Here is a 26,488-nt window from a genome sequence, read left to right on the forward strand (position 1 = left end):
AAATAGTCTGAGCCATATTTGATCTGGAATGCCTTACATTTAGAAAGGACAGTGAGTGAGAACAGTTTGATGTAATACTTGAACAGAACTGTCGAGAGAGGACAGCTTCTCTTTATTAACGGCCTGACTAAGTGGAAGGGAATCTTGCTCTAAACCTTTAAGTAGCAGGAGAGAATTATTTAAGTATTATTATTTATATTTAAGTAGCAGGAGAGAAATTTTTTATTTCTACGCTAAAGAAAATTTGACGCATTCCAGCCAGCCTCAATGAAAACATGCTCATCTTATCATCTGAGTGAAGCACTGAGCGGTCCCGGACTGAAACAGACATTAATTGGTTACACTGAGGCTACGATGAGTTTATAGCGACACCAACTTCAGGCGCGCAGTTTTTATTCTTTAAAAAGTGATCAAATTAACAACAATTGATAATTGTGCGCAAGCCCCGTCGCGGAGATCAACATGGAGCAACATTAGAGAAGTTCATCACATTTGTAGAGCATAAGTATAGCGAAGACCAGCGAGCTGTGATCGTTAACTAAGAACATCAGCCAACACTTCGAAGTCAGAAGCATGTGCTCAAGGACGAAAAAATAGAAAAATAAATGATTACAAATAAAATCGAACACGAATCCTTAATACTAGACGCGACATGTGGTCCCTAGAAACGCCTCTGCCGAACACAGTGTCCGAAATACGTCTTGTAAGAGACCAGGACGATAATACCATATTTTATTGTCTATAAGTTCAAAATATCATAACAACATTACCTCCCAGAATAGAATTGACAAATTCGTAAAATATGAAGCAAAGAAATGAATTACTGTTATTATAAGTTCTAATAATAGTGACCATAGTTGTCATTTCTACCAGAGAATTCATTAAGAGAATTGAAGTTATGAAAGAGTGAGCATAAATTGCACTTCGAGTAACAAGAAACTCTGCAAGACGCGACACGCAACGCGCGACACGCAACGCGCTGCGTGTAGCCCAAACCCCACATCGCCTGAGACCATCAGGCAGCAGCAGACGTTAGTCCGCTTCAGATCCTCAATTGCTGTTGAGATTCAGTTTATTACGTAAGATCGAGGGGGAAGCATGTCATCAGAACTTTTCTATTTATCCGAATGCTCTATAGGCTAAGCATACAAGAATTATTCGCTAAACCTAACAAGTGTTGTTGACTCGCACCGTCTACAAATTTATGACTTAGCATCGACTGGCTCTCCAATTTTCACTCAGGACAGCTGCCTTCGACTGATATGTGAACGCTTGCACTGACATATTTTCTTAATTCCTCAGAGCAGTCATACCTAAAAAATCTCGGTTCAAAGGAGTATGCAGACCAATCGTTTGAACCACAAATATTTACATTTCGATAAAACAAATAACTTTACAATCATTCGCCGTTTGAAAATCTCTCTTATTGCACATGGATTGAAATGTTGTGATACACAAGACCATTGCGCACAACGAAATGAACGAATCGTCTACACTCTACCAGATCTGAAAGAGCTGCCGGACAATTTTCATTAGCGTTTACAGCGTTTTCATTCTAATAATGATCATCAATAAGGTTGTAAGAAATGGAGTAGATTTTCAAGCCGTTCCTTGCATCCTAAAAACATATTTATTGCGCGGGACATAGCCGTGATTCCGCGCTGGAAGAATTAAATCTGCAAGAACAATGCATTAACTTCCATTTACCCCAGGTTTGACAATCATAGTACGCCACCTAAGATGCTTCAACGTGGAACTGCTTTTATTCACGTCATTATTTTTATTTAAAAACAACTGCTAAGAAAAAATCACTCTGATTTCTCTGACTTGAAAACAATTCTTGATTTGGCTCTGATTTTGGCATTCAGGAAGATGGTCGTCTGAGCAGCGGCTGAGGAGGCCAGCCCAGCAGCGAGGCTGCCGATGGCCTCAGCTGTGGTCTCACGAACACAGCTCACGAGTGCAGGAACAAACTCAATGCTGACAAACTAGAAGATAGCACAGCAGCCTCGAGTAATAATACGCACAAAATACGCAACTATACATGAATTACCAACTTAAACCAAATTTTTTCTAACAAAAAATACCAAAGACACCTAGGAGCAAATAAAAATTGAATTTAAAAATTTTTAACATATAACTTGGAGATTCCTTTATGAGATTTCAAGCTAATATATGTGTAAGAATATCAATACTTTTCATCTCTCTCGTTTCAACGAATTAGATCGTTGGAAAATATTTGTTCACCAATATTCTCATGGAAGAAATCGTACAGAAGTCCTTGCCAGACAGACATTCATACAAATCTTTAATTTTATTCTAAAATAAAATTATTATTAAAATAATTTGCAAGGTTATTTTGGCACGAGTCACCACTGCTCCGCTTAAGCTAACGGTATGTCAATTAATTAGCATACAAAAGACAAGTGGAAAATAAATTATAGACGTGGAGCACAAGTCAAAACATTTTGAACTTGAGCAGAATGTGATACCTAGCAAGAGATATACATTGTAAAATTCCAGAGTCTAGTGAACTATGCGGTTTACCAGAGTCAAAGTATTTCGAGACGAAGATGCTGAAATTTAATGTAGACGACTGGTTGCATATTATATTGTATGATGTTTTATAATGAAAGATTAATTGGATTACAGTAGGTCTGTCCAAGTGCCTGATCGACGGTATGAAAATTTGTAAGCTAACTTGTACTAACCAGAGACAAGGCAGAATAAAGCACGAGATTAATCTAGTAAGCAAGAGCTTATCAATCATGAGAGAAACATGGACTGAGAGAATCAAGCATGAGAATTGGACAGGAATGAAGCGGCCTTGGCCACGTCCCAGCCACAGGCGACGAGCGTCTCCCGCACGACGTTGAGCTGAGGACGCTGCGCCGGCAGCAGCAGCAGCAGCACGCGCAGCAGCTTGAGGCTGTGATGCACGTCCCAGTGGCACACGTCCAGCGCAGACACGCACTCCTGTCCCGACACCTGCAGGCAACAACAGCTTTTTAGGGAGCGTCTAATGTGATGATGCGCACGCATCATATCAAAACTTGTAATTGTCGAGAAGTTAACGGCGAAAGAAATATAAAATGAGCAAACAATTCATCATGTATAACGAGAACAAAGATTAAAAATCCCATAATCTCGAGTTCAGTGAATATCCAAATCAATATTATAAGCTTGCAAGCGTGTTAAGAAACGCAAAAGAATCACAATCGCTGGACACATCGGCCAACGGCAGTGCGATGGAACTAAAGGGAGGGCTTGGGAGCAGCTTATCAATTAGCAAGTCGAGATGCTAGCGAGCGTACAGCTGGGCTCATCTGCCATCGCAGGGTATACTGCGCTTAAATCTAATACTTTTTTTGTATTTCACAGTTAACTCTTCCATGCGCGTTCATATTTTAGACCAGTCGTCATTGCAATTCACTTGGATCAGCCCGAGGCTGTGACAGGTGATGTGAAAATTCAGTTCCTAGATTCTGGAGATGTAGGTACTAAGTGATCGAACGCATTATGCGTGTTAATTGAACAAAAGACGTTACATTACATTAATTTCTTAGTTCTGCTAAACAATGAATTTTGTATACAAGTTGTGCAGAGGACCAGTGAAAAGATATTGTTGATTAAGTTCCTGTTCTTTCATTTTTGTCAAAATCAACAATTTTATAAAGCCAGCATTCTAGCTGGAAATTGACACTGAATATCCGAAACGTGTTCTTTTGAACCCTGCTCTGCGATATGCAAAAGACAGCGAAAAATATCGTAAAACAGCAAACGGAGACCAAGAAAATAAATAACATAATCTAAAGTCTGGTCTTCACACTAGCAATGTGATAGCACAAAGACTACATCATATACATTAATTTGGCCATGCATGCTCGACTGCAATATTATATGTGCAACATTTTTCAAAAATGGAACAACACGTCAAAGGCAAAAGCTAGTTTATTTATAGAATGTAACCTGATTTTTAAGTATCTTGAGAATGAGTTTACACTCATCGCTGCTCTCTCCATGCTGTGGTCCAGAGGTCCTTCGAGAATCAGGTTTGTCAAGTGCGAACTCGAGAAGGTCCTCGCAGCTCACGTGGTCTCCAGATTGATAAACTTTACCTAAAGATGTTCGGTCTCTTTTGCCTTCTCTCATAATTCTGTCAGAATACAGGAAAGGGTTTTGGTCGAGCAGGCTGGTGGCCCGGGGGCTCAGCGAGAAAGTCCCTCCCTCGAAGAGACCCATCTCACCAGCTTGCTGCAGTCCCTCCTTGCCATCAGCTGCCACTTGAACTTCGACGCCATCAACACAGTCCTTCCTGCACCACAAAAATACCATCACTTTACATGAGCAGTAGACACAAGCGAGTTTTGCCAGTGCAAAGAAAAAAATACAATGAACGTACTTGTATAATACAGTCAACACAAGTTTAGAGATTTGCGAATTCATTGAAAAGCTGAAGTGCAATGCAGCACAAAGTTAAAGACCAACCGCACATTATCAAGTGATTGATTTGTTCCAGACAAGATAATTATAAGAAAACCTCTAGCGTGCTGACTCCCACTGATTAAAAAGTTAACTCCGATATTCCGAGTAACTAATTCAAAATTTACGCAGAGCAAAACAGTAGAATTTTGTAGAAGAGCGAAATAAAATATAATTAGAATAAATATAACATTTGTGTGGTCTTTTCATCTTTTTTCCTCATTAGGAGTGCAGTCTCAAAACTGATATGACCAAGAAAACATTGATATTTAATCTCTTAAGCCGCCGAAACGTTCCACTGTCGTGTAAACCAAGGTGATAAAACTGACCGGATTGAGGACTGGAGAAGAGTTCCCACTTGATTGCACAAAAATATGCTTTGCTGTTAGGTAATATAGTGCTAGCAATAACACAAATAATGTGCGACCGATTGAATAATTTGGAAACTATAATGGCCCGCATTGTGTACTACCATCAACTTTTGAGAACGGCAGTCGCAGATCTAGCCGATTCACCACATCAGCGAGTCTCTAGCCGACTCACCACAGCAGCGAGTCTCAATTAAGTACCGTCGTTTGCTTACAGTCATCGCACAGGACGATGTCACGTAACACAGATTAAGAGATCGAGGTAACAAACTGATTTCACTGAGGAAAAATTGCATTACGACAGCCAGCGTTTGGTGCTGACTTTGAAGCTCTAAACTATGCATACAAAAGCTCAACACAAAAAGAAGTAAATGTAGATGCAGTGATGAATATGTGTAATAATACTAGAATGGGTGCAAGCAAAGCGAGATTATATTTTGCTACAAAAAGCAAATGAGTGAAAGTAAAAAAAAACTTTGGACAGAACTACAACAGCACTCACCTGGGCATGGAAAACAACAAGTATATACGGGTTCGCCAAGGCAAGAGTAAGATAATGAATTAAATTGAGGTATCAAGCGTACCGCATTCACTACAACAGCCGTGAAAAGCTCGGTGCAGAGATCCATCATGACGGACTTGAAGAACAACATACCCACACCCAGGCATTGCAGGGCCACAAGAGAAATTTTGAGGACTTTTCGCTCGATAAAATCGATGTCTATAACTACGGTAAGCATAAGCTGTTCCGCGGTTATTGCTGGCAGAATCAATTATTGATTCTGTTTGATCAAATAATTCTACAATGAAATGCAAGAAAATTATAATTTTTCTTGACAGAATATCAACGTCTTGCGAACAAAAACTACAGATTGCAAGAAACGACAGAAATTGAAGGTGAGTAACTGAATCTGTATGATACTCACGAAAAAAGTCTGGGAGGTTTGGCCGGCGGAACGCTTGATGATTTAGAATTAGAGTCCTCAGCGTTTGATAGGTCGGTCATGCTACTTCTGTTACTTTCCGAGCACCCATCTTGTGAGAGTCTATTAAGAGCGAGCATGTCTTGCGTAACATCTAAGGAGTCGTCGTCAGCTCGTGGAGATGAATGCAAAGCAGCGGCCGCCAAGACCCCAGGTTTAACTGCCGTCTTGTCTTCAAGTTGCGGGTTATGTGTGTGTTGTATCACGAGCCGCCCGCCCAGGTTAGTATTAGGTTCAGTCTTATCAGCCCAGGGGGAAGTCGAGTTAGAGGGAAAAGAACGGAATAACGCATTGCCTAGCATGCCAGGTATGATCAGTGGATGCTTCCTATGGTGCCTCGGCTTCGTGAAGTTCTGAGATGCTCTTGTTCTATCTCTAGGAGGAAGAGGCAAAGGATTACCATCACCTTCTGCACTGGCATCGCCACTTACTGTTCCACCACTCGGCACGTAGTCGCCGGCGAGAGCTTGATTAATTTCTGAAATTCGGTCTTTCAAACGACGAGTTTCACTGTTTTTGAAATGTTTTGGTAAAGTTTGCGAGGCACTTACACTGGAATCAGAATAGCTTTTCAAAGATGACGGAGTAGAATCTTGGTAGGAAGGCATTGAAGGAGAGCTGGGGCCATCAGATGGCACCAAGTTCAGAACCTGGCTATGTTTATTGCCTCTTATTTTAGGCCTGACGGTGATGCCGGCTCTGAGCAGGCGCAGTGGGTTGCTGTGGTGGTCCGAGGCGCTGGGATCAGGAGGCTGTTGCACGGTCACGTCACAAGATGCTTTCCTGCCTGCCAAGACTTTACCAGAGGCGGACAGGCCGTTCTCTGCTGCAGTGTTGAGGTCTTTGGAGGCGTGCTGGTGGAAGGCTTCGGAGCGTTTGAGTGGCATGGCATTAGTGGCATGCGTGTCTGAGTGGCAGCTTGAGCCACCCACCAGTGCATTGTAAGCCTCCTTCGCCTGCTCCGGGATGCTCGCCTGACGCAACACAAGCACCAAGATGCCACATAAAAAGCAAAAATCACAACTACACAAAAACGCCACTTACACGACCATACATAATGAATAAACTAACTAGATGCAAAAACTGAAGAATAATGTGCTATGTAACAAAATACAGATCATTTGGGAAACTACGATTAAAACACAAATAAATTAAAAAACTAATCAACAATCCTGTGCTCACACGTAAAAAAGCTATATACATTTAGCAAATCTTGGAACGTCATGCATAACTAAAAGCTAGGACCTATAACATCATATATATGACAACAAGCGAGCTTACTGGACTCGACAAGAGCAACAAAGAGCATTTATAAGGAATCATACAAGCGAAGATGATTACAAAATAAATTATGATTCAACAAAATCAGGGCAAGGATTATAACAAGAACCTATACGAGTTAAGTGATGATATGCACACGTAAATCATATTTAATTAGAGCTTATAATCCATGTGAAGGAATACGTAATGAGTAATACGCCATGAACATACGAGCGGCGTTCAGTTTGACAAATGCTCCGAGAAAATTATTATTACACTCTTATGTTCAAGTGGAATGAAGCGAGTCTATGAGCAGGGAAACCCCAAATTATATTACTTGGCTGAAGGTAACAAAGGTTACCAAAGACCACGTGAATTAGATTGATATCGAGGTTTTGAAATGAAATTGCGACATTCTTGGCAAGCTGTTTACTCTGATGAAGAATAGCGCAACTCAGACATAATACCTCTAGGCGGAGGTTGAAGTTTTGTTAAAAGCTGTTATGAGATATGCAAAATTTATTTATATTTAAATGATCAAGATTTTTACTTCCCGGTAACAGTCAAAAGTTTAAGCAGAGAAATTCAAAATTATTGAACATCTATTGGCTGAACCACACCTTCACTCGCAGCTAAGATTCAAAGTCTATAATCGAGACATTTAACCTCACGAAATAGAGCAACATTCTCCCATGTGAAAAATAAGGAATTGAAAACACTAAAACTAAACTTAATTCTGGAAATAATCCTGGTGAGAAATAAGGAATTGAAAACACTAAAACTAGACTTTGTTCTGGAAATAATAAGCAGGTATGAATGAGGCGTGAGCTCACCTGGATGTCGGGTATAGAAGCGACCTCCTCGCTGAAGTGCCGACGCTCGTGCTTGGGGCTGCGCGAGCTGAACCTGCAGGGGAGGTCAGCGTTCAGCTCAGTGCGCTTACAACGAGAATATCACTAGTGTGGCTACTGAGGGAAACACATCAACAAGCAGAAAACACTTATTTTTCCCCGGCCGCATGGGATCGGTTTGTCACGTTTGTGGACAACGCTAGTTAGCAAAAAATGCTATTTGAAAAAGTAAATGACGCAATGTTCAATATTACTGAATATTGCGTCAAGCGTGACGTAACTTTAAAGAACGAAAAGTGTGTGCCATCTCACCAGGAACAACAAGTCCCTCCTCACCAGGAATAGCAAGTCCCACATTGGGAACAAGTTAAGCGTTAGAAACAAGTTCCACGTTAGGAACAAGTCCGACATTGGGAACAAGTCCCACGTAAGGAACAAGTTAAGCGTTAGGAACAAGTCGTTCCACCAGTTTTGTTCCGTTATTTATGCTGTTTTGACACGTGACGGGATGTGCGTGATGGGATCTAAACTTTTCTCCGTATCAGAAATAGGATCAGTGAACACTTGTTGTCCGATCGCTAATGGTTTTTATGTGGTTTTGAATTTGGTGATGAGCAATGGTTCCAAATAAGGATTTGGCTTTCCTCTCTCTGAAAATATGCGTCTTTTTCCATCAGTCAATTTCATTAATCAAACTTCCAATCAACCACCCTCAAGCTTCGCTCCAACCGTCAAACAGCGTCCTACACGGTCAATCACGCTCGAGTTGATTGATTGATTAAAGCTTCTGACCAAAATGATTGGCAATCTAGAGCCTCCTTCACTGACGTCGCAACAACTAGGATCACATCCGCAATCCGCAAAAATTTTCACAGCGTTGTCTTACAGAAGTTTGACCAAGTTTAAAAAATGCACTTGCTCTAAATAAAACATTCCGTACACTTCAACCAGAATAATTTACAGTAATTATTCGTGTCAGAGATTTGCAGTGAGCGGTTTTAATACATGGAGACAGCGATATATTTATTGCTGTCCTCATAAATACCTCACACGCAGCCCCTCACACGGCACTCAGCTCACGCAGCTCCTCACACGGCACTCACCTCACGCAGCCCCTCACACGGCACTCATCTCACGCAGCCCCTCACACGGCACTCACCTCACGCAGCCCTCACACGGCACTCAGCTCACGCAGCTCCTCACACGGCACTCACCTCACGCAGCCCCTCACACGGCACTCATCAGACGTCCGCCTCACACGCCTGGTTGAGCGCGAGCATGGAGCGCGACGCGAGCTCGTGCGCGAGCGCGATGGCTGAGTCGAGCGTGCGCTCGTCGCTCGCTGAGATGGGCTTCACCTGCGCATACAAATTTTATGTAAAAAATTGTTGTACAATTGTTGTACGTATATATGTAAAAAAAAAGTGTTGCCTTATCATGGCTCATTCACCTGCTCATATAAATTGTATATATTCAGAGCTGCTGTGAAACAAATTGTTGCCTTGTCATGGTTGTTTCTTAAGATTCTACCTCATTGAGCTGACAATTGGCATCGCGAAACGATAAACTTGTACAGATTAGTAAACAGAGAACGTAACTTGCAAGCAACTGATAAGCTTCGTGATGATATAGACATTTGGCATTTCCAAGCAAATGAGAAATATTTATTAAATATAGCAACGTAATTACTTCTAGTAGCAATGTTCGGTGAGGTAAAAAAGCTAAGCGACATTTTTAACACATTTCTTAACTTATACATATTATATGTATTAGTGTTATTACGATGAAAATTGCAAAGCAGGGCGACTGCTAAGATCAAAACAAATATGAATAAACTTTAACTGGACGATATTTGTCGCGGTATGTCTTACTCAACGTCAGTCAACAAACTCCAATTCACACATTGACGAATCTTTTAATAAAATCAATAAGCAATAGAAACAGTACCTATTCAAGATTACAACAGATTTAAAAAATGTTTCGACAAACTACATGGATTTACTGATCTCAACCATTGATATCACATTCAAGATGAGCCAATATTATTAGTCGAATTCAAATTAAAGCTGAAACGGATACAAGGTCACAAGCACAGCTTAGGGGGTTACGCCAACCGTGACTTGTTTCTTCTTGGAGGTCCTGCCGAGCGTGAGCTCCCTGATCTCATTCCTGACGTTGCTGACATCAGCGTCAGTGGCGCGGCAGGCGTCGTCGGGGGAGGTGGTCGAGGTGCAGTCGTCCAGGGCACGCAGCACCTCGTCCATCAGGCTGGGGCCGAGGTCGAAGGTGCTGCGACTTGTTCCATCCTGTGGGGCAACCACGAGCTATACTATAACAATTAGTTACGAGCTCGTATCTCTATCTAAGAACAAGAACCAACACCTGGGGCCACAGCTATAAACTAAAAAAACTGCATTGTAACACATCCATACGACAACATTTCTTCTCGCTTCGAGTCACCGACATGTGGAACAGCCTCCCTGATAGCATCGTTGACGCTCCGAGTATGAACGCCTTCAAGAACAGACTAGACGACGCTATGCAGGAGCATAAGTTCAGTCATGAAATGTCTAGCACCTTACGGACCAGGCAATAAGTCCAGCAGCTATCTCAATCAATCGTCAGCTATGGAAAGATCGGGTTCCAAAGGCCGGATCCCTTGTGAATCAAGTCACGAAAAGTTCAAGAATCGGCAACAGGCCATGGGCCTATTTCTTCAGTGCCGACATTTCTATTCTATTCTATCTCCGTTAGCCCAATCACTGGCTGCCTTTCGGGCTAAAATCACCTATCAAAGACTAGGAATCAGCCGCTACGTGTACTTAGACCGCTCCGTGTACTTAAACGAGTTTTAATATTCCGGTCCCAGGACGTTATGGTTGTCTAGATGGAAAGCTGTGCAATGATTTGGCGTTAAGCTAAGCATAATACTATCGATAAAAATAACTAAAAATAGGTTTAGAAAAAAGAACTCTAAGTTAGTAAGACTGAGAGGTTCACGCATTGAATAGTAATTGACAAAAAACTAGGGGCGTTTAAAATATATGAGTAGCAGCGGCGCTTTTGATGCGTGTCCTTCAAATGAAATGAACCAAAATTGAACGCAAAATCGAAATTACAACAAAAAGGCATCAAACAAAATAGGAATTGTAGTGAAAGAGACTGAATACACGAGTTACATTCTTCTCAGTGAACAACCATCCTACCATCCTGGAACTGAGACATTGCGTTGACGTTGATTAATGTTAATATTAGACGGCATAATTCTTAGTATTAAATTGCGTCAAACATATGTAAGTCCTACAAATGAGTATGGTTTTAAACGCTCATATAGCGTATGGTGTAAAGATGTATAGATATAGATGTATAGATGTAAATATGCCTGTAGGAGCATAGGACTTATGCGAGCTCAGGGTGAGTTTGGCTCAAAACCGCACGATACGAGTACACCAACACGGCACCCAGTACCATTAATGCGACTATGCATGACAGTTAACAGTGAATGTGAAGAGCAAACCAGACACGGGAAACACATACTGTCTTCAACACCGAATTGACAACGCCATGCCAGCGACCAGAATTCTCACTAGGGAAATATTAGGGCGATCAAGGAGGGTAAATGGAATTTAATTTTGTATGAACGCACCACGCGCACATCCGGGGCGTAATCAGGGGCGGTTTACACACAACTTACTAAACCTAAATATTCAGGCTTACCAATATAATCGTTTCGAATAGAGTAACTACACCAGACAATGCCAGTATTCTAAGACTGTTCATTAATTTCATGCTGATGATGGTTTTGAGAGTACTAATCATTAGGAGTAAACCAGTACTGTTCAATATCTGCTTTAACAAAAATAACTATAACCACACAAATCCTGAGGAGTAGAACAGTACAGAAATATAGCTTAAGAACCATGCTACGAGAAGCAAGACGCACATCCTTGCGAGCAGCCAAGGAGGCGCGGCCCTTGTCACGCTCAGCAGGCAGGGTGTTGAAGAGCGAGTTGCAGAGGCGATCATCGCTCTTGTCGTTAAGTTTGTGGTGCTCAGGCTCCTCGTCGGATATCTCGGTGTAGTGGTCAATGGACTCCAGCGGGTACTGGCTGAGGGAGGCGGCAGAGAGCGCGTCCAGCCCTCGCAGGCCCTCCAGGTTCTTGGGGGTCGGGGCGGCCGCCTCCCGCCCTCTGACGCTGCAGCTCAGCCCTGCTCGGTACTCGTCGCTTGACTGCCCACGAATATAAAGAAAAATATTGCTAAACACATTAGGGCATCTATGAGCAGCGATGTACATATTTGCAATAATTTACATTTTGATCAGACCTTTTATCAATTCCCATTAAGTGGAAATGAAAAAATCGCCTACATAATTGAATGATTTAGTAACTGCGCAAATATTAGGAATCATTTTTCAAGAATTGGATCTAATTTATGAGATACTTCACCCCACGTGCTTTAAAGCTACGCTTGTGAACGTTTAATTTGTCATTGAATAAGGACAACAAAATTAATGCACAATTTGAGCGCGAAGACTTCTGTCGCTGTAAAATCGTTCTATCACAACCGTGTGATCAAATCGGTCAATTTAAATTCAAGAACAGCAAAAAAGTCATTTACAAGTAGATACATTTTTAATTAAAGAAAGGCAACGCTTGCGTTGAGTGAGACGAAAGCTTATTACGATGGTTTGAATGAACAATACATATTGAATTTTGCTCGTTTCTTAGATCAGAGACGACATGCAAGTCACGAGTCGAAGAATCGAGTCACCTTTTTGAGCAAGGGCGCTCGCTCGGACGCGTCAGAACCTGCGCGGGACAGCGCGGACGCCGCGTCTGCGTCAGCAGAGTGGTAGGGCTTGTAGGGCGGCACGCGGTGCACGGGCACGCCCTCCACCTGCACCAACATTATGGTACGGTGAGTAACAAGCATGCAAGGTTGTCACATAACGAATTATCTTACTTACAAAAGAACGATGGCTTAATTTAATTCATTTTACGTTCAGTTATAACCTGACGACACAAAATTATCCCCAATTTTGGGTGGTAATAAATTCTTAAAAAAGCATGCCCAGCAAAATAAGAGCCCATTTTAGCGCATTTTCTCATTTATGGAAAAAATGTCCTATTCTGCTCGTCATGTCCGTCCGTCTGTCTGTCCGTCCGTGATTTCACGATTTCGTCGACGAGAAAATGCGCTCTCTGTCACTCACTGCAGTGAGTACTGAGTTATATTTTTTCTCCTAGCAGACTACAGTTTCACACTGCGACAACCTATGCATGGAATGGCTTCTGCACCAGCCCTGAGAAAATATCCGAGCACGAGACTCTCATACAGACGGTGTAGAAGTGATACCAAGTATGAGGCATGAATAATCTGACGAGTGTTTATAATGTTAATCAAAATAACCACTTTTTCCTACTTGTACTGTAGATGGCAAAGTTTAACTTTCCATCCTATCCACTCTTCATCTTCTAAAAAGTACCACAGGAAATATGCTTCCATAATAATACAGTTAAATAACGCAATTACACAAGAAGGACTGACCCTAGGCACATCAGTCTTGGTAGCCAGGATACCGACGTCACCGAAGAAGGTGCCGTCGAGGCCCACGTGGCCGGTGTGCTTGAGGTCTCCCTGGGGCCTGCTGATCATGTCGGGCCTCAGACGGCGGCGTGACGAGCAGGTGTTCTTGCCGTCTGCACCACACACATTAGCAGCGCGTTGTGCTTTTATTTACATTATATACGATCGTTGATTTACATTATATATACAATAATACGCAGCACGTATTTACATTGAAAATAATTCATTTCAAGCACCTCACACATTAGAAGCGCATTCATTGTTTATTTATTGAAAATAATTCATTTCAAGCACCACGCACATTACCAGCTCGTTGATTGTTTATTTACATTGAAAGTAATTCATTTCAATTGAAATTATTCTATTCAATTGAAAATAATGTAACCAGATCATCATAATAACAGCATATTGTGGCATTGTTTTCAGTGAAAAGTTCGGTTTGCTTCTTTATGAAGAAAGGTTTTAATCAAAACTATGATACATACTTATATAACGTCCCAGTACAAAACTTTCATGTACAAAGTTATGTTGAAGTATTAATAACATGCAAATGAAAGACACTCTCGCAAGATTTACGAAAGTTAACGTTATGCACTTAACATTAAAGAATAACGGTAGCTCCATGCCAGGAGTATAGCTCATGGTCTATTTTCTCAGTAGGAATCCCAACATAACAACCAAATAACCGAAACAATAAAAATACCTGAAAAGACTAAGATTTTATCTCTGTAGAGATAATATACTTTTATTAGAGCTTGAAATTAGAAATGATCTAGAATTGATGACACTGTGGCACACAAATAAAAATGAAGTAAAAGAACAAAATGTGGTGTAAAAAGCAGCAAAACTACAGTGTGTTAATAGCTTTAGACTGGCGAGGAGAAGGCCTTACCCCCCCTGACGAGAGGCAGTTTGTTGCTGGGCACATTAGGCCCCAGGTAGGCGACGGTGTGGCTGGGGTTGAAGAAGCCTGTCTTGCCGTTGTTCAGGACACCCTTCCATATGACCTGCGAGCTCTCCTCTGTGCTCGGTCTGCCCACAAGCAGCACGTCAGCTCCAGCGTACAAATAATACGCTGGATAAATGAAATAAAAGATAATATTCTACCCCCGACTATTTGGTAAGTGCATGTGAATGAGGAGAGATGTAAAACATGGTGAATAATAGCATGCACAGTGAGCAGCGAGCTTAGAGTGGCAGTGAGTGGCGCAGCTGAGGTGAATTGTGGTGAGTGGTAGGTCATGGTGAGTGGTAGCTCATGGTGAGTGGTAGTTCATGGTGAGTGGTAGTTCATGGTGAGTGGTAGTTCATGGTGAGTGAAAGTTCATGGTGAGTGGTAGGTCATGGTGAGTGGTAGTTCATGGTGAGTGGTAGTTCATGTTGAGTGGTAACCTGGTAGGTCATGGTGAGTGGTAGTTCATGGGTGAGTGGTACCTTACTTCCTGTTAAGGTTTCTTCCTAGCTTAACCCTGATGAAGTTGCTCAGTAAAACAGTACCCACACTTGGTACGATTATAAAGTTGTCAAATTCAACAGCCTGACGAGGGTTAACAAAGATCGCTAAGACACAGAGTCAGCTGATGCCGCAGTTGCTTGGTAGTCTGCGTGTAATATATTAGCGAGTTACTGCTATTCAATTACAGCAGATTGAATAGCAAGCAACATATTTGAAACAATAGCATGATTCGCCTGCTCTACCTGCTCTATTCTATTCAAAATTATAAAATAATAACAGAAATACTCAGTTTCTTTTGAATTTTACTGAAATTGCTTAAATTTACCAAGAGTACATCTAAAGCTTTTTAAATGAGGCCACTTGTCAACAGCCGCTAGATAAAAAAAATTTACACAAGTTCACATTACTAATTTCATGTAACACTTGAAGAGACCCGGCGTAACGAAGGTTTTGCAGGCAGAATGAATGGTGATATCATTACCTTTTGTCGAGGACGGTGATGACGTCACCGAGAGCATAGTTGAGCCACGGCAGCTGCGACAGCTGTGGTGCAGGGTCCTGGTGCTCACGTACAGCCTGCACCTGCTCCGGCTTGCACTGCACATACAACAACATGCATTAAAATAAAATTTAAATTAATTTAAGATTGAAATTTATTCAAAATTTCCCCATGCTTGGAAAATATCTGTTATTAACCCCACGAATCGACTTCAAACATTACTCATCTTTAGCAACTATGAACACCGTTCACCTCGCAGGTCATACAAGCACAAAAAGTTGCTTCAGGTATTGTGGGCAAATAAATTAATTACTTGCTTGTGTTCTACTACAGTCTCCGTTATCTGTAATATTATAGCCGTCATCTTAACGAAGAATAAAAGTACAACTGACCATGGCGACGATGAACTACTCACGTCAGGCAGGGAGGTGATGATGAACTACTCACGTCAGGCAGGGAGGTGACCATGAACTACTCACGTCAGGCAGGGAGGTGAGCAGATGATGGAACTTAGGCCGACACTCAGGGTCGTGCTGCCAGCACTGCAGCATCACGGAGTAGTAGTCCCGAGGGCAGGCGTCAGGCTGGTCCAGGCGCTGTGATCAATGCAGTACATCAACAATTCGAATTCGACTCTTTTCGATCGGGTATAAGCTACTTCTGTAAATCAAAATCTATATTACTGTAATTAAAATTACGTCGTCCTGGGATACATCCCAGACCATGAGCTTGTTCTAGTTATCACCAGTTACTTGTTGACATAATTCTTTCATATAGCAGATAAAATAGGAAATTTTTATGCCATGCGCACCAGGCGATATGCATAACATTAGATAATATTATTTATTCAGAATTGATTCGTGCAACATCTGTACTACTAGTGAACGAAGTATGCAGCCAACATCGATCCTCCTACAGTGCAGAGCAAACGTAGAACATACAAGCAAGAGGCAATGATGAATGCATACCGGTAACAACAAGGAAAAAAATATTTGAAATCACATCATTGAGCCCCTCAGATATGAATTTTATATCAAGTTGATGCGGCACGAGCTCGTAGTTGCTCAGCTCGTAGTCGCTCACCTGGCAGTTGCTCACCTCGTAGTTGCTCACCTCCTAGTCGCTCACCTGGTAGTCGCTCACCTGGTAGTTGCTCACCTCGCAGTTGCTCACCTCGCAGTTGCTCACCTCGTAGTTGCTCACCTCGTAGTTGCTCACCTCGTAGTTGCTCACCTCGCAGTTGCTCACCTCGTAGTTTCTCACCTCGCAGTTGCTCACCTCGTAGTTGGGCTCATCGATGGCTTCAAGGATCTGGTGGCCGGTGAGTGCGGGCCAGGGCTGGAAGCCGTAGCTGAACATCTCCCAGAGCGTCACGCCAAACGCCCACACATCTGATGCTGACGTGAAGCGCAGGTAGTTGATGCATTCAGGGGCGCACCTGCACACGGGGCACACAAACAGTTCGAGCAGAGGAACAGTGCGCCTTAAAACTAGCTATTTTTTATGTATTACAGTAGCAGACACTAACAACAAATAAGTAGATAGAGAATGCTGTTGAAGTGAATAAACACAGGTATCATGATTTTGGTAAGAGAGTAGCAGACAAGACAGACTAAAAATAAGTAGCTATTGATTGACATGTTAATTAAAAGAAACTGGGCACATGATGATTTGATTATGAGAGCAGCAGGTGCTGACCAGGCAATAGGAAGCTTGAGGTTGACATTGAAGTTGGTCTGGTAGTAGTCTTTACCCACGCGCAGCGCTCGCGACAAGCCAAAGTCTGAAATCTTGACTTTATTCTTGCTGAACACAAGGATATTCCGAGCAGCAAGATCCCTGCAAGAAAAAAAAACATTTAGAATCACAGTTCACAAATAACAAGCAATGCTAAAAGCAGATAGACCTATTCATAGGCCGACAAAAAATGTATCCTGCATGATGATCATCAAACGTAAATTAATCAGGATGAAGGTGTCGTTCTAACATTACATAGACGGAAAAACAACAACAAAGGACTGTCACTACGAAATTTTCGTTGAATAATCTTGGAATCAATAATCATTTAGAATGCAATGTTGCTGGTAGTTTAGCTTTCCTGAACACAACTCAATTAAGTTACATAAATGCTCATATGTTTATGTGAATATATGTCGAAAAACTCATGAGAGGAAATAAAAAAATTAAGTTCAATGGCTCACATACTCGTATCGATTTGACCTGAGGTTGAATGGAATAGTGGCATTTTTAAAGCCCATTTTAAAGTTCGAGCAGCAAAACTGCGACTTTAGCCATATTTTTTTGTGGAAGAAAATGTGGCAAACTTTTCAAGAAATATCGACGTCAATAATTAGAATGAATAAAAAAAGTTATCAGTTTTATTAAACTTGGAGATAAGGTGAACAATAACTAAACTGATGGTGAAGTAATGGCCGAAAATACTACATTTGAATGATTTTAATCTAGAAGTATAATCAGAAAAGAATCATCATACAGTTATGAAGACCATATTTTCAGGTCCAATTGTTCATTTATTGTAACAGCTCATGAAACTGTACAGACAATTTTAAACTGAATGAAGACAAGCTCTACTCCATCAGCGCAAACCTTGAAATCATCTAAAAGATCAATTGTTAAGAAACGCATGCTTTGATTATCAAGTAGGAGTAAAAAAAATAGTTCATTCAATAGAAAAAAACTTTATGAGTTTCTGCTGCCCCAAAATCAACCGACGCACACAGCTCTATCTTTTCATTGATTAAATAAAAACTTTCAATAAAATCGTTATAGCATTACCAGGAACTATGTTACGAGTCAGTAAAATGAGAAATTGTACCTGTGGATAAGCCTGTTCTTCTCGAGGTAAGCCATGCCGTCGCAGATCTGCACGCTGAAGCTGCACAACGACAGCACAGGAAAGCTGGACCGCAGCGACGGCTCCTTCAGACACTCCAGTAGCGACCGCAGGGGAGCCAACTCAGTCACCTGACAACCATTGACAGAACAAGTCACTTCAGCACTAACAAATCCAAGACGATTCATTCACATTAAAATGGCCTTTACATATGTAATGAGCACACAACAGCACGAGGGCGGCCGAGTTCAGCACGACGCCTACCAGCATGAGGGCGGCCGAGTCCAGCATGACGCCTACCAGCATGAGGGCGGCCGAGTCCAGCATGACGCCTACCAGCATGAGGGCGGCCGAGTCCAGCACGACGCCGTAGAGCCTGACGATGTGCTCGGAGTTGATGGAGTGCATGATGGCCGCCTCCTTCAGGAACTCCAGAGGCTGCGACTGCAGCCGCTCTGTCGACAGGCATTTGATGGCCACTTGGATCTGCAGAGAGCAGTGCATCACCAAATTGTCTTACATCAATCATTGTGTGATAACAAATAATTGAAAATATTCTATGAATATAGAGCACTCCGGTAGTGTTGGTTACTAAGAATCACGAATAACTACTAGTGATAGGACTTGTCCATTGAGACTTGTTTATGTTATCAAGAATTCATAAACAGGGAAAGAGCAAAAAAATTCACCCCTTTTAATTAGATAGTCCAGCTCCTTTACTAGTTCAAAAACCTAGAAGGCAAGTACAAACAATTATCAAACTAAAATTTACACTGAGGATATTAAAACATAAATCGTCCAATGGAAACAAATGAAAATGAAGAAAACATGAGTAGTAAAACCCTAGAGTGTAGGAACTGTTGGCGGCATTCCAGCTAGGTCTGTAAATTTTAGAATCCCTAAGCATTTTTAAATAGAAGCCTAGTATAAATCCGGCCTGCAGTTTCTATCCCCTCGAAATAGTAGATAGATAGGTTTTTCTGCTCATGTTTGCTCCATTTTTATTTTTTTTTCATTTGACAATTTATGTTTCAATATCCTCAATGACAATTTTAGTTTGCTAATTGTTTGTACTTGTGTACTGGGTCTTTGAATTGACAATGGAGCTAGACTCCAAAACATTTTCTCTCATTAGAAATAGTGATTTTTGCGCGCTGTTTTCTTTCTTTCTAAATTCTTAATAAATTTGGAATTGATGTTAGCACAACAAAATTTGTTGGTATGTGAAAACATTATAGAAACTTAATTCCGTTGAAAATTAACACAAGAGCTTTATAGTTATGTCACTTAGAAACATCAAAATAATGAAAAAATGGTAACACACATCGCTCGATAATCGGTATGCATTACGGTATCTCTGAAAAATCTTTTGGAACTGTTCTAAAAGCAGAAATTTTCAGTGATTCAAGCAAAAGAGTAAAGTCACGCACCCTGTCTCCGTTTTCATTGGTCCAAACTCCTTGCTGCACAACACCAAACTCGCCGACGCCGAGTTCCTTATTGATAACGATGGCCTCAGCCGAGATGATGTGGCGGTTGGTAACGCGCACGCTGCAGCGGTCCACGTCTGTTCTGCTGCGCAACTCGCCGGCGTCGCTCAAACTCTCGGCGTCTTCAGTGCCGTGCAAGAGACCATCGCTCTCGCGGCGGGACAACAGCTTCTGGGACACCATAAATAACAAATGTTTAGTAAAAGAGCAACATTAATGACCAGGGCAGTTGTCTGACAGCAAGCACATGTCTGTTAGTATGATTGAGTACTAAGAGGAACAAGTATTGGTAAACTCAATATAAGCTATTTCAGTGCACACTGGGAGTAGGATGATCCAATGAAAGTAATGGGAGCAAACATTAGTTGAAGAAGTATCACGTTTGGCAGAAAAAACATAAAATTCACAACTACATTTTTTTAGAATTCATGTGTGAAGGTATACCATAGGTTCAGTTTTTTGAACTGTAATTTTGGGGTTTTGGACAAGATCACTTGATCCAGAAAATAAAAATATAAATGTATTTTTGATAATTATCATTACTGCATGGTAATGATAATTATTTTTTCATTATGATAAATATTTTCTTTATTATGACAATTATTAGTTTATAATAAATGATAAAAGAAATTTCTATGTTGCTCTGAATTACTTCCACAGTGAAATAAATGATAAAATTGTCAATCAGCAGATGCCATTTCCTTGATTTGATTGCACTGGTAAGTAACAGAAATTTCCAATGTGAGTCAATGAATGTCTTTAAACATCTACCAAATAACTATAGAACTTAGCATAATTTTGTGATCATGATATAGGCATAATAAATAATACACAATATATTGCATATATTATATCTTTATATTATGAATATATTGCATATATTATGAATAACTTGAAATGCTATCAGAACTTCTAAATGGATCTATAAAAAGTTCACTAATAATTTCCAAATTGGTCCATCAATAGTATAAATTTGTTTACAGCATTGAAAATGCTTAAGTATTGGCTACCTCCTCTCAATTCTGCACAACCTACCATTGGTGTGATGATTTCCATTGATCTACTGGTTATATTAAATGTAACATTTTATATTTTTTACAATATAATTTCTACTAAAACCTTACTCATTCTTATTTTATATCAATTACTTATTATAAAATGCAGCTGTACTACTATGATAAATAACCAAAAAAGAATTAATTTCCAGTAGGAACAAGAAAGAGTGAAGAGTTTGACCTTCCTTGAAGAGACTAGAGAAATTGATCTCATTATGACATGGATACAGAGCAAATTATCATGCATGGTCATGTTTACTCAGCCTTCATTACTCTTGTCAAAGAGTTTTCTTGTAATGTTAGTGTTCTGGGGCACAGCTAGTCATTTAATAGTTACATTCATACTCTCAGAAGAAGATAGAAGAAAATAAACAGAAAAAGTTCAAACAGTAATATCAATTGATCAAGTAAACACACCTTTTTAAACTTGGACAAGTAAGTCTGAGGATGATACTTCTGGAAGAATTTCTTAAGACGTCTAATTTCTGGTCGGGTCATTCCCAGTGCCAGTAGATCTTCATCTGTCACAAATTTCAGCTGACCAACATTTTGAACCTGTTAATGAGATACAAAATTAAATTTGCTTGACCCATTTATAATTTACAAGCCATTTAGCCAATAATCCAGGTATTGATGCTTCTCAAAATATCAATGAGAGTCAAAATGGAGTTGAAAAATATTCATGTTCTGTATAATATGTTAACCTTAAAAATTCTATATTTACAGGAACAGAGATAGTAAACTGCTAGTAGTATTTCATAAACTTGAACTAACAATAGTTTAGTCAGCAGGTGGGGCATGAAAAGCTTGAATTAGGTATTACGAGTGAGGAATTTAAAAAAAAATTCAGCATTTGTACCAATTAAATTGAAAGTGACTAGAAATGCAAGTGCATAAAAATATATGATTGCAAGATCATCATTAATTTATAGGAAAACAATGCACAAGGTGATTCACAAAAAATAATATCTCATTATTACATGGATTGGATGGATACCTTGAGCTCAGTTTTCATGACATTGAAGTAATCTTGCAGTTCTGCCTCAGTGAGGAACTCATAAAGGCCTGGTCCTTTAGCAGAAGCCATTTTTGGATGCTGAAGGTGAAAACTACTTGATTATGAAGATATTACTTGAAATAAATAAAAATTAAAAAGCCCTAGCTTTCTCGAATGATGATATGCAGCGACAAACATAACACCACTTGCCTTTTACTTCTAAACATGCCATCTAGAGCCACCACAGTACAAGTAGCCGGAATATCCACTAAAAAGCTAGGGACACTTTAAATAATTAAGAAAAAAAATCTGCAATGAATAATGAAAATCTTGTACAAATTATAGCTAAATAAAAGAAATTAAAAAATTAATGCCCTTTGCATTTCAAGATGTACTCCATGTAATTTATGACGCTTATAAACTTTGGTTGAAGTGATTTCTTAGTTTTATCAAATATCATTCAAAATATACAGTGTAATTCTAATTAGGTGGGAAATTGTTTGTATAAACTCAATGCCACTCATGATTTTACAGCTCTTATATACCTATATACTGTTAGATTTATTCTATGACTTATTTTATAAAGAAACTTCAACCCCAACTGAAAAATTGTGCCAAAGCCACCCATTAATGCAACAAAAATGACAATGATAGCAGACAGTTTTACCTATTTCTGGGGCCTTTGCTTGATTTCTTTTGTAAAAAATGAAGAAAAATGGTTGAATTTTGTCGCTGATTTTCAGAAAAAACTGAAATAATAATTTTTACTTGCTATTCATAGAAAATTCTGTCTAATAATGCAGATTTACCAAAAGAATGAAATTCTAGTTAAATTAAAATTGCTTCATAGATACCATCAAATGGGCTAATAATTGAACAGGCAGGGTAAATCAGGACAGTTGTCCCACATTTTGTAAAAATGTTGTAGCAGCTGAGCTAATCAAAATATGGCAAAACTAAAAATAGTGGCATAAATTTCAACATTTTTACTATCTATGCAGCATAAAGCAAGTTAAAAAATCATACATTTAGCCACTAAAAACTCCCTGATAAAAAAAACAAGTGTTAGAAGCGAGATTTTGGAAGAGTACCTCTGCTAAGGTCTGTAGCAAAAAAAAATATATATATATATTTGCTGTATAATCTTACTTACATAAAAGTTGCACAAAGGCGTAGACTTAAAAACGTAATTGATGAAATTTGCCTATCATCCCCCCAAAAATGGTGGCGATTTCCAAAAGACGGGGCAATAAGGACACCCATAAAAACATATTTACAGTAGAACCTCTATCAGCAAAGGTTCCAGTCAACAAAAAAATCAATTAACAACAAAAAATTTCAAGTGCTGGGCAAAAAACTTTGACTTAATGAAAAATTAATGCATAATCGGTCATCACAAAATTTTGCATAGAATGTCATATATAAACTTGTGCACCAGGCAACATAGAAGAGAAGTAATTAACCTAAACTCTAATTTATTTCTCCAAAAATATGATGGTTGTCACTAAAATATTGCTTTCTGTTTCAGGCATGTTTTTTACAATCTTTTTTTATAGTGAATTCACTTGATCCAATTAGAACAGTGCAAAATTACATGATGTCCTGGAAGCTTACAGATCCAGAAGAATGCTATTTGGCTGCTGATATGAAACTTGCAGTTGACAAGGTTGTTGTCAATGCTCAATGGCATGTAAATGGATACGGTAATAAAATATCAATAGTACTGTAAAATGGGGTTACTTTGACTCCCGGGTTAACTTTGACCACTTTTCATTTTTTTAACAAAAAACCCTAAACTCAAAAACTATTTGAAATAGAAAAATTTTGTCAATGGCCATTAAAGGCCTAATACTGAGGCTACGTAACACAATAGAAAGATTTAAAAAGTTTGCATATCTAATAAGTTAAAAAATTAAAAATGTGACCCACGAAAAAGAGCTATTATTTAAAGCCTGTCGCAGTAACCCCTCCAATTTTTAATTTTTTTTGGTAAAATAACTCCAGGTTTCAATGCATTGTAGTAGAACTCTTCTAGTTACATATGCAAATGACAAATTTTAGGAAAGTGTCATAGTTTGCAAATGGGGGGTGCTGCCCCCCAATGGGGGAACTTTGACCACCTAATGGCAGCCATGACGGGGTAACATTGACCGGCTTGGAAATTAAGTTTAAATTACCATAGGTACCTATATAACATATTTTATGTTTGATACACCTATTAATGTTTTTTCTTTATGTTTCAGACTCTACAGAGTCTTATATATGGTAATTTTAACTTAATTTCCAAGCCGGTCAATGTTACCCCGTCACAGCTGCCATTAGGTGGTCACATTTCGCCCATTGGGGGAGGGGGGCAGCACCCCTAATTTGCAAACTATGACACTTTCCTAAAATTTGTCATTTGCATATGTAACTAGAAGAGTTCTACTACAATGCACCAAAACCTGGAGTTATTTGGAGTTATTTTACCAAAAAATAAAATTGATTTTACTACCCAGTCAAAGAAACCCCAAGAGCTGGGATAACAAAGACCATCACTTTTTTTGAAATTACATCAAAACTATGAGAGGCAGGAGCCAGCAATTTATGGTGATTGAAGGTAGAGTATAGACCTGTATTTTGCATGTTTCACTTTAAGTTAAACTTATCTAGTAAAAAAAATGACATTTTGAAAAAAAGTGGTCAAAGTTACCCCATTTTATGGTACCATACAGTCAGTAATGTATGGATATGGTAATATATTGATAAAGAAAAACAAGTAAAAATCCCAGAAAATGTCATTTATTCTACAATTACATCATCTACAAAGGGCGAAGAATTCAGAGTACTGTTAGTAATAGATGAATACACTCTGCATACTTCAAACCTTTTAAAATTAAGTTTTATTTTAAGTGTCCCTTATTACCCCTTTCTCAGGGGTAATTAGGGACCTTCTTATTTTGTGTCTGGCACCTTACTAATAGCATATGGAATTTTTTTGGAGTTGCCGTTCGACATACCTAGTGGCAATCAACAAGAACATGTTTTTTCTAGGGTCAACATACAATTTCTGAACGCAATGTAAGTATATGCATTGCTTCATAATTTTATGAACACTGATGGTAAACAGTAAAAATATAACTCAGTTTACAAATAAATTTACATTTTAAAAAATTAATTTTTACACATCTCTGGCTCCAATGTTAGTCAGTTCTGCTCTGTGAAGACAATGCAAGTTTGGGACTGACAGCAAAGGCATCGACAACCACACATGGCACCAGTTCATATGCGTAGTAGGACAATAAATTTTGGAACAGAATTATGCTATCTGAAATCTAGCCCCAAATGCTGTGAGCTAAAAGTTACGTAATTTAGCAAAGCTGCGGAAGTCACTCCTCAGCAAATGATAGATTTTGGAACAGAACTATGCTTTCTGAAACCTATCCCTGGATGTTGTGAGCTAAAAGTGACCTTTTGGTGGTGCACGGCAGGTTCTACGCAAGGCTGGAGGAGGACAAAGCCGAGTGGTCACAGGCTGTTGCACGCAAGTTCCAGTTCGAGCAGTGGCCAGGGTATGAATTGATGCTTCAACACAATGTTCAGTGGTGGACGGCCATCAGGAATGTTAGAAGAATGAATGACTGGGTGTGTAAGGCGAATGACTGCCTAAGTAAGGTGGGCCTGACCAACCACCAGAAGCGCATGCACAGAGTAGCTGAGGAGCGAGTCAGGTTTGAATGTAGCATATGTGGCATGAGTGTTGAGATGTAGGGTGCAAGAGTGAATCATGAGAGGACGTGTACGGGTGGAGCGAGTGGAGTGGGAGACAGTGCGGGAGGTGCAATACGTGGATCACGAAGGAGAATTACGTGAAGCATGTGAGAGGATGTGTTGGCGGACGAGACGTTGGCGCAGGTGGAGAGGAAGGAGAAGGGGAAAGGGGGAGAGATGGAGGGGGGAGGGGGGTGGAGTCCCTCCCTCCGTTTTGCTCCTGCAGCGAAGAGGAAAAATTTTTGCTTTTTTTCCAAAACAGGAAACCGACGGCGGGACAAAGACGACGCGCCTGCCGCTGCTCGCTTGAATATACCAATAATATGGTAGGTGTGGTACCACACAATGGTAGGTGTGGTACCACACAATGGTAGGTGTGGTACCACACAATGGTAGGTGTGGTACTGCCAGCCCACTCCCTCACCCTCACAGTCCCCACCATCACAGGGAAGACAGGGCAGTGATAGGGTTGCGGAAAACACTGGTAGAAGGAGCGGTGAGGAGGGTAGTTCTTGGAGAAGGAGGGATGACCTAGCTACTCCAGGGAGTGGCCCAAGCGTATGGGACAGGGACGCACGCGGGGGGCCAGAGATTAGCTACGGCGCTTTTTTAGAAATGAGGCATCAGCTGGAAATGATTCAACACCAGATGCAGGAGCTGCTGGGCCAGGGGCGCCAGGCAGAGTGGTGGAGACGCAGGTAAGCGCACCAATAAGGGAAGAGTCTGGCATTCTGCTGGCCAACATCGAGGGGCTCTTCCCACTGAGAGCGCGTCACAAGATTGGCGTGCTGTGTGAGATGGCCGACGAGGGTGGGATCTTTATGATTGCACTAACGGAGTCGCATCTAAGAAAA

At 40.3% G+C, this 26,488-nt stretch overlaps 1 protein-coding gene across 1 annotated transcript; it reads right to left on the minus strand.

Annotated features, from left to right (window-relative positions):
• Positions 1 to 688: 688 nt before the first annotated feature.
• LOC108671791 (activated Cdc42 kinase-like) lies at positions 689 to 22,209 on the minus strand. Its single transcript, XM_047883749.1, has 19 exons — positions 21,885 to 22,209; positions 21,305 to 21,442; positions 19,773 to 20,003; positions 18,679 to 18,828; positions 18,325 to 18,473; positions 17,187 to 17,327; positions 16,767 to 16,926; positions 15,968 to 16,084; positions 15,471 to 15,586; positions 14,426 to 14,565; positions 13,495 to 13,646; positions 12,718 to 12,843; positions 11,888 to 12,175; positions 10,059 to 10,250; positions 9,192 to 9,302; positions 7,927 to 8,031; positions 5,777 to 6,807; positions 3,970 to 4,315; positions 689 to 2,988 (listed from the first exon to the last, which is right to left on the minus strand). The coding sequence occupies exons 1-19, from the start codon at positions 21,972 to 21,974 to the stop codon at positions 2,794 to 2,796; spliced, it is 3,978 nt and encodes a 1,325-aa protein (XP_047739705.1). The 5' UTR covers positions 21,975 to 22,209; the 3' UTR covers positions 689 to 2,793.
• Between the last annotated feature and the right edge of the window lie 4,279 nt (positions 22,210 to 26,488).

Source organism: Hyalella azteca, unplaced genomic scaffold (assembly GCF_000764305.2).
Source record: "Hyalella azteca isolate HAZT.00-mixed unplaced genomic scaffold, Hazt_2.0.2 contig13563, whole genome shotgun sequence".
NCBI lineage: Eukaryota > Metazoa > Arthropoda > Malacostraca > Amphipoda > Hyalellidae > Hyalella > Hyalella azteca.